This window comes from Micromys minutus, assembly GCF_963924665.1.
Source record: "Micromys minutus genome assembly, chromosome: 9".
Classification (NCBI taxonomy): domain Eukaryota; kingdom Metazoa; phylum Chordata; class Mammalia; order Rodentia; family Muridae; genus Micromys; species Micromys minutus.
The window spans coordinates 25,982,265-25,991,192 of NC_137978.1; the positions used below are offsets into that span (position 1 = coordinate 25,982,265).

Genomic DNA, 8,928 nt, shown 5'->3' on the forward strand with positions numbered 1-8,928 from the left:
GAAGGTAGCAAAACCCTCCTCCTTATGGCTTCCTCCACTCTGGACTGAGAGCAGAGGGTAGCAAGATCTGCAGATGGGGGTAACTCTGACACCACCCCACCTTCTGCTCCATGCTGTGTTCCCAACTTACAAGACAGCAAGCTGAGATCATGAGCCCTTTGGGGGGTCAGGGACCAATGACTTTTTTCCAAGCTGAGGGTCTGGCACATAGCAAATGCTCAGTAAATGCCAAAGGCATCAAATGGGATCAATTCAACAGCTGGGCTTTGTCCATTCTAAGCCAGTGTAAGTGTGCTCTGTGAGCTGCTGCTGGGTTCGTCTGGTAGCTTTTTGCCTGGTTTTTATGGCTGCCTAGAAGCCATTTTTAAAAAGTGGGTGTCAGAGTCTACTACTTGTCAAAATTGGGGAGGGTGACACTATCTGCAAAGGTTCCCAGGTCTATTGAGATCTGCACATTCTAAGGGTTTTCTGAAAACCATGGCGAATGAGGCCAAGATGTTGTCCCAGGGTAGTGGCAAGTAACAGCCACCAGAATGGATGCACAAGGCCCAGAGAGAAATTCCCATCTAGGAGTTGGAATGTCAGGAAAACTAGCAGAAAAAAGGTCACGATAGCAGGTGTATAGGAATGGGTGGGAATTCACTCAGCATAAGGGGCTCTGAAAAACATAGCTTAAGCCAGGGCAAGGGCCTGAGCTAGGGGCAACTACGGGAACAGGAAGGACCAGAGAGATATCCAGGGGTCAGGTCAGGTCAGTAGAGATCAACCAGAGAGTCACAGTGGGGCTGCTGAAGACACTGAGCCATGAGATAGAATCATCTCTGAGTGGGGAGAGTCAAACAGCCATCAAAGAACCAAAACACAGTGGATACGGGGCTCTCAAGGCCCTGGGTAGCACCACAGGAGGCCCAATCAGAAACCAGCTTTAGGAGATAGAAAGGGCTTCTGAGGATCTGGCTGTAACACAGAACCTCAGCAAACCACACTGAACCTGAACATGAGCAGAACAAGCTACACCAGAAGTGTGTGGCTCGCTGGAGGGGGGAATTGCTACCCCCCGTGTGTGTTTGCTTCAGTTCCCAAGATGCTTCAGTTCACTGCCTCACTTGACCCTCCTTATAATCCTGAGCCCTTGAGGGGTCATGTAGAGAGAGCAGTGCTATCAGGCTAGACCCTGGAAACAGTTTCAACTCAGCTCTGGACATCAGGCTCGAAGCCCAACTCTTTGTCAGGGAGGGGGTCCCCAGGGCTGTCAGGCAGCCCATAGTACAGATCTTCCTCCTCCTGCTCTGGTTCTTCTGCACCTGCCTGGACAGTCTCCTCCTTCATCCTCAGGGACCATCGGTGCTTGCTGGGTAGAGCTGCCTCCCGTGCCTGCCTCTCCAGGACTATGTCCTCTGATGTAGGGGTGTCATCAATCAGAGCAAAGTCACTGAAGCGATCCAATGGACCCCTGCTGGCCCAGGACATCTGTGGGTGTGGTTCATCCTTATCAGGTGGGGATGCATGGGGGCTGCTGCCTTCACTGGAGCCCACATCCAGGTCGTCATGGAATGAAGCCAAGGGTGCAGAGCCTTGGGAACATGCTGGAGGGCTGCAGAGACAAAGACCATGAAGGGTAGGCCGTGAGTCACGTTGTCTGGGTCCAGATGTCAGCCACTAGCTGTGGAGAGCCCCTATCTCTAAGTCTCCTTTTATCGCTCTGGAAATTGAGGGCAGTGGGAATCCTCCCACATACAGTAGTTACTGAGATTTACAGAAGGCACATTGTCCAAGGTACTCCATGCAGTGCCTGGCACAGAATAGATGCTCAAACCACAGAGCTGTGAAGGAAGAAAGGAAGAAAGGAAGGAGGAAAGGAAGGAAGGGGGAAGGATGGAGGGAGGGAGGAAGGAAGAAGGAAGGGTGGGAGAGAATGAAATAAGTCAGGGAAGAAGGGAGGGAAAGAAGAAGGAAGGAAGGAGGAAGGAAGAGAGAAGGAGGAACTCAGGAAAGAAGGGAGGGAACGAAAGAGGAATGAAGGAAGAAGGGAGGGAACAAAGGAGGAAGTAAGGAAGAAGGGAGGGAGGAAAGGAAGGAAGAAGAGAGGGAGGGAGGCAGGGAAGGAAGGAGGGAGGGAGGGAGGGAAAGAAGCCAGCCAAATGGCTCATCCTGAACTGCAGGCATTCTAGATTCTTCTCTGGCCCCTCAGAGTCCATTTCACCCTGTCAGGTCCCTCTGTGTCCCTTTCTGCCTCCCCCATTGAAACAGAATCTCCAGGAAACTAGAGGGCTGTCAAGGCCTAAGCAGGAGTTGGTATCTAGTAATGGTGGAACACGTGGATGAGTGGATGGATCAGAGACAGACTTGAAAATAAGCAGGAACTGAGCTGTGGCAGGGACAAACTTGCCTGAGCTACAGAGCAGGCCAGCATCCAAGCCCTACTTCTGGCCTCCTGCTGCCCCCGAGCATCTGGGAAAAGAACTATATGCTGGCTACTTAAAGCATTGCTCCTGTGGGCTGGAAATGGCTGTCCTTATGAGAGGAAATTGCTCAGGAAAATCTAAAACCCACCATACTTACACAGCTGAGATTAGCACCGAGGTTGATTAAAGCCCCAGCCCAGCCTCATTTGTCTGTGACCCTCTGTTGCCTGCTCATCACTGCCAAGTGTTCTTTCCACCCGTGCAACGACCAGACCCCCCCTTTAGAACCGAGCCCACTCCTATTCTGCCCACTCACCTGCTCTGAGAACAGAGTTTCTCACCCTCGTTCTCATCCAACCCTCTGTGGACGACCACCGCAGCCTCCATCCAGGCTTGAGCAGAACAAGGCTCGCCTTCCGTGACACCGCTGGTTCCTGTCTTCATCTCGGGAGCCAGCAGTGGCCTGGGGTCCTCGCTGTAGCCCATGACCTTCATTTGGATGTGAGTGAAGTCTGGGAGGCTCTGGTCATAGGCGGCTTCTTCCCACAGCCTGACATAGGGGGTTTGGGGGCTGGGTCCGACAGACAGTGGGAGAGAAGTCAGGCAGGTGTGAGTTTCCTCATCATGACCCCCTGTCTGCCTACATGGGGGGATGGGCCTACCGATTTCACAAGGAAAATTTTAGGGGTGTCACTGAACCCAGGCCACAGATAATGAGGCTAAGGCCCAACTAGGTAAGTAAATTAGGTAATCTGACCCCAACTCAACTTCACATAATGTACCCCCAAATGTATCCAAAGCCTGTGATAGCAAGACGGAGAGGGACCGGCATGAAGGATTGTGGAACCACTCCTCAAGAATCACTGTTCTGGGTTCGCAGCTCTGATGCAGAGTAGAGCGAGCCACAGAGCGAGATGCGGAGCGGGCCACGGAGGGGGCCACGGAGCAAGTCACAGCTGCTACAGGCTCCTTGCCTGCAAGGCTGGGAACCGATTGCCTCTACACTCCCCGCAACTCCAGGGGGTGCTGTGAGGAAACTGAGGCATGTATGTAAACTGCCTTGTACATAAAGAGACGCAGACCCTGCCTGCTTGGTGGAGCAGGATCATCGTGATCGTTCCCTGCCATTGTGCTTCAGAGACTAGGCCCTTGTCCAGGGTCACATGCCTGGGAAGTAACAAGATAAAGGAAGGAACCCCAGGTAGCCTGAGCTAGTTCCCACTGGGATACTTTTCCTTGTGTATCAGGAGTGGAAAATGCCCCCGTTACAAACTATGCAAAACAAGCAGAGCGGCTCTTAGCGCTCCCTAGCGGCAGAGCCTGTAGCCTGGCCTTTGGGGCTTGGGAGTCACTGCTCAGGAGATTAACCAAAGCCAAAGGGTCCTCAGCGGTGCTCCAAGCCAGAACCAGGGCTTGGCACTTCCGGGAGGAAAACAGGCTATGGGCAAATCAAGGCCAGGAGTCACACCTGTCTCCTTCACTGACCCTCCCAGTGAGATCTGAGGTTTGTGTTTCTCGGAACCTCCATTTCTACATGTACAAAGCACAAAACTGGGAGTTTAAAATTACCCATGATTTCAAAGAGTGTGTTCTCGGAAAACTCAAAGCAAAAAGGAAACTGAATAGAACAAGACAGAGACTCAGGCACTCAACCCTGACATCCTGGTCCTCCCCTTCTTCCTTCCTTCTTGCTCTCCTCTTCAGCACTTTTGACAGGAGGCTGAAATAAGGCATTCTGCCCACACTTACCTCTTTACCTCCGAAAGCCCCGTCTCCAGCAGGCTCAGGGCCTTTGGGGACAAGATACCTTGGAAGTCAGAGTCTGCTGGCACAAAGGTGATCTGTAAGGAGAGAGGACATGGTCTCTGCAGTTGACCGGGACTGGAGCCAGCTGTTGCTCCACAGCTGCTGGGCCCAGACCTGGAAGGGCCTCTGCTTGATGTCAGAGTATCTGTAACTCAGCTCCAGTGAGCAGACAGATCCCCAGGCTTCTATTGTCACCATGTTCTTTCTCCCTTCACTGGATGATCCCTGGAGAACCAGACCCATCATTTCTCTGCGGCCTCTACTAAGGGTGAGTATCTGCACCTGGAGAGTGAGCGGGAAGCCCATCACTGACTACACGGTTCATCTGTAACAGGGAGGCAGAGATACAGAAGTGCCACCAAGTGCCATCCCTGAGCTTTCTGGATCAGCTATCAGAGTGACAACAGTGGTCACTGGGGTGCGAAGACAAGCCATGCAGGAGGCAAACCAATTAAGCAGTTCTGGGGGGTCCTGGAGACAGGTCCTTGTTGTGAGTCCTGGGAGCCATTCCTGCTTCCAGAGCCTCCTTGAGCTCTTGGGGTTAATGAAGAGACATGAGCTCTTCCATGCTCAGAGAAATACTGTGAACCACAACCAGGAGATGGGTGATCACAAAATACAAGGAACGTAGGCAACCGCATCCAGTCGGCCTTCGGAGAGAGGTTCCCATGCAAGTTACGGCAAAGATGAACTTTGAAGGCATGGTGCTGAGTGAAATGTGGCAGGTTGGGATGGGGCAGAGACAAACGCTGTAAGATTCCACTTTCCTAGTGCACTAAGTTGGGAAATCAGAGAGGCAGAAAGTAGGCTGGTGGCTCCCCAAAACTAATGGGAATAGTAACGGGGCGCTGTCGCATGGCGGGTGTAAATCTTTTATTTCCCAGTTTGGAAACATTGCTGATGTGCCTAATGTTTCAGACTGCGTGTGCACCCACAGTGTGCCAGACACAGTGTGCCAGACGCTTATATGTTTCATGGCGCTTTTAATGGCCTGTGCCCCAAGAGAGCTAGCTGGGAGGGCTCCTTGAGTAATACAGAGGACGCCCAGCTTCTCAGAAATTCACAACCTGGTCCTACTGAAGTCCAAGCCACTGAGCTCACAAGTCTGAACGCTTTTCATGCAATGTCCCATGAGCCTCTGGTGAACGGCTCCAGATTCATAAACAGTACTCGCTGTCTCTTCCCACAGAGTTCAGTGAGGAAGGGATGCACTGTGCACCAGCAAAGCTTCATGACAATGGGAAGACAGGAATGACGGTAGAGGAGGTTTTACAATCCCGTGGAGGCACCGCCCACTCCCTGCCAGGTATCTAAGCATCTTACATCTGTACTAAGGATGCTCGGTGGCTAGCTGGCTCATGGCCCACATAGCATCATCATCATCATCTGCTCCATCATCATCCTCACCATCATCCCCATATCTATCATACCAACATCACCATTGTCATCATCATCGTCATCACCAACATCATTACTATCACACAGGTTACCATTCTCACCATCATCACCACCACCATCATAATCACTATCCCAACTGTTACCATCATCGCCATTTTCATCATCACGACCATTGATTGTCATCACCACCACCACAATCATGACCACCTCATGGACATGAGAAGCACGAAGGGACAGAGAGGAGACAGAATTTTAGAACACAAATTTTTTTCCCTAAAGAAAGAGGAAGGACTCACAGAATGGATGATCAGAGGGAAGGATGGGACCTGGAAACCCTCAGAATGTCAGGCTAAAGATTTCAACCTTTATTCACAGCCATGGGCTTTCCAGAGGAGTTTTCCCTGCACAGAGTACCCATGGGTCTGAGTTCAGACTGGACACTGATCAGGCCCAAAACACAGGAAGCACAGAGAGAGAAGCCCACAGAGAGGACAGGGCCTTCACCTACCTGGTCCTGGTTTTGAGCTCCAGCAGAGCAGACAAAGTACAGACCAGAGGATGTGGAGCTAAGGCTCTCCTCTCCTTGCCACTCAACACCCTTTTCCTCACCCCTCAGTCCCCAGCTCAACATAGAGGCTCAGCATATTCAACAGCTCCCTACGCCAGATTTACCCTGGCTCAGTTCTCCCCATCTATGCCTGAGGCCCAGGTGAGTACCAGATCTAACCAGGTTTGTATTCAAACCCTAATGGAGCAGCCACGGTGAGGACTGAGAACACGTTCTCCCTCCTGCTCCACTTTGATGGCTCTAACACTCTGAGTCCTCACCACCACCACCACCATGACCTTGTGGGACCAGCAATATCATCTGAAGAACAAGGCCTCTGTGCCTACTTCACACAGGCATGGAGCCAGCAGCCCTCCATCCCCAGAGCACCCTTTGCTTCCTTCCACTTGGCCATGCCAGGCATTGGGGGCAACTCTACCAAGGCCACAGGCTTGGCACAGGGTGCAGAGACTTGAGTTGGGGTCTGAGGGATGTTAGGAGGTGTGGGTTTCCACCACCATACCACCTCCTCACACATCACATGAGCCTTCAACAGTTATTCATTAATACTCAGCCCTACCTCCCACCACACACACACACACACACACACACACACACACACACACACAGGCTACCTGCTATTACTCAGTCTCCACCAGCTCCTAGAAAGGACGCTGTCTTTTCAACCCTCCCTCCCTCCCTAGGTGGGGACGTGGTGGCTCTGGCCTCAAGGCCTTCTTCTCCCAGTGACCTCTGCGCAGGACATTGAGCACATAGAGGGGAGTTGACTGTAAACTGCTTTATAAATGGCTCCAAACCAGTTCCGACTGCCCAAGCTCCAGATAGAAGTGACAGGACAGCCCTGGGCTGGCTACAGAGGCGGCAGAACTGGGAGAGACATGGCCCCAGTTCTTAGAACTCCTTCTGGGTACTCCCATCCCCAAAGTAAGGAGGGGTGTGGGAGGCTGGGAGGATAGGGCTGTTAGTATCAAGGTTCACTGGGACCTCAGATGTCCGTCCTTCTTTCCCACAGCATCCTCCAGACTCACACTGTACAGCTGAGGAAGCTGAGGCTCAGAGAAGAAGGTTGCTCAGTCTCCCAGACCCTTAGAGGCAGACAGCAAGTTAGACCCCCTGTTGCTCCCTCCCTCTCTCCCTGAGTCTGTCTCTAACTAACTGTGTGACATTGTGACAGTCACTCCACCTCTCTGGGCACTGAAGTTCTACAACACCTGAAATGTTCACTCCTCTGGGCTGTGTAAGGATTAAGAATTGTAACAGCAGCCGCCGCTGTTTAACTAAGCACAACACGACAGTTGCAGACGTATTTGGGTTGCCTCTGGGCTAGGCAGAGCTGAGATAGGGAGGGGGCATTTTACAGATGAAAGTACTGTGTCTCAGAAAGACCCAGAAAGGCAGAGCTCCTCTCTCAGCAGCTGGAACCCTGGGTGCTCATCACTGCTTTTTAAAGCAAGTTCCATCCCAAGATCTGTGCCTTTGCTTCAGGGTAGGAGGACAGGGAACTGCAGAAAACACAGAGCACTTGGGACGTGGTCTGGGTGGGCTGTGGATTTGGGCTTGGCAGATAGCAAGCGCTGGCCAGCTTCTGCTCAAACAGGGACAGTGCATAGATCTCAAACAGTGTCCCGGTGATGGTTGGCTCCAGGTCCAGACACGGGGGCTTCTGATCAGCCACAAGGAGAGGTGAATGGATACGCAAAAGGATATTCTCCAGAGCAGGGAGAGTATTGGGAATTCAAATGGAAAGAACACAGCAGCTGGAGGCCAGTGGTTAGTGCCAGAGACCATGAGAGCCACCTGTCCCTCTGCCCCTTCCCAGCCCCCATACCTTAGGATAGCATTGGCACATGCTCCAGAGGACACCCCCGATCACCATGATGCTGCCCATGGCATAGAAAGTGCCGTAGACCTGTGGTCGATCGTGGCTCATAAGGAATGTGCCCAGGGATAGCAGGAAAAGACCCAGCACGATGAAGCCGATTCGGAAGGTCTTCTCATCAGCCATGGCGGCTAACCAGTCCTGGTAGCTGATGGGTACACCAGCAGAGGGCTGCCCACAATCCTACTCAAACATTGAGCAGGCCTGCCGGGAGTGATGGGACACTCGATGGCTGAGAACCAGGGTGAAACGCACAGAGCAAGGAATGGTCCCCGCAGGTCCAGCTCTCAGCCCTGGGCCCAGCAGTTCTGCAGGGCAGGTGACATGCTTCAGTGGGCCCAAGGTCCCAGCCATCTACCGTTCTTCCTGCCACTCTCCTCCCCTCTGGGCCCAGCTGTTTAGAGCTTGTGAATCTGAACATGGGACAGAGGCAGGGGAGGACTGGAGGAGGTCACAGGGGCTGGGCCAGCCTTGGCTTTGACATCATCTCATTTGCCTACTGTGGAGCTGAGCCCAGACAGTCTTTGCACCTCCCAGCTCTGGGAGGTGTGGGTGGGGCCATGGCAGCTTCCAGAACCCACAGCCTGACAGCTTAGACACCAAAGACACCTTCTCAAGGACACCTGATCATCTAAGCTCAACAGAAGTATCTATACCTACTAAATGGTCACCATTCTAGATATGTCTCCGTTCAGTTCAAGCGAGGAGACAGGTGCCACGCTCCCGTTTCACAAATAAGGATGCACAGATAGACAGGCAGCCTGCTCAAAGTCACAGATATTACAGGGCAGCTGGCACTAGAGCAGAGAGGCTATGTGTCTCACGAGCATGACCCTAGTCAGCCACAATGTAAGTGAACACGGGCATTCTTG

The 8,928-nt window shown here is 52.5% G+C and overlaps 1 protein-coding gene across 1 annotated transcript; it reads right to left on the bottom strand.

The window, feature by feature from the left end:
• Positions 1 to 617: 617 nt before the first annotated feature.
• Positions 618 to 8,328, bottom strand: BSND (barttin CLCNK type accessory subunit beta). The gene is made up of 4 exons (XM_080921915.1): positions 8,006 to 8,328; positions 4,155 to 4,246; positions 2,722 to 2,976; positions 618 to 1,594 (listed from the first exon to the last, which is right to left on the bottom strand). The coding sequence occupies exons 1-4, from the start codon at positions 8,180 to 8,182 to the stop codon at positions 1,192 to 1,194; spliced, it is 927 nt and encodes a 308-aa protein (XP_080778041.1). The 5' UTR covers positions 8,183 to 8,328; the 3' UTR covers positions 618 to 1,191.
• Between the last annotated feature and the right edge of the window lie 600 nt (positions 8,329 to 8,928).

What these genes read in the sequence shown, in the direction of transcription:
- BSND (XM_080921915.1), bottom strand. Translation starts at nt 8,182, where the DNA reads ATGGCTGATGAGAAGACCTTCCGAATCGGCTTCATCGTGCTGGGTCTT. An exon ending in TGTGCCAATGCTATCCTAAG is followed by an intron (nt 4,247 to 8,005) that starts GTATGGGGGCTG and finishes CTCTCCTTACAG; the next exon opens with ATCACCTTTGTGCCAGCAGA. An exon ending in GGGCTTTCGGAGGTAAAGAG is followed by an intron (nt 2,977 to 4,154) that starts GTAAGTGTGGGC and finishes TGTCGGACCCAG; the next exon opens with CCCCCAAACCCCCTATGTCA.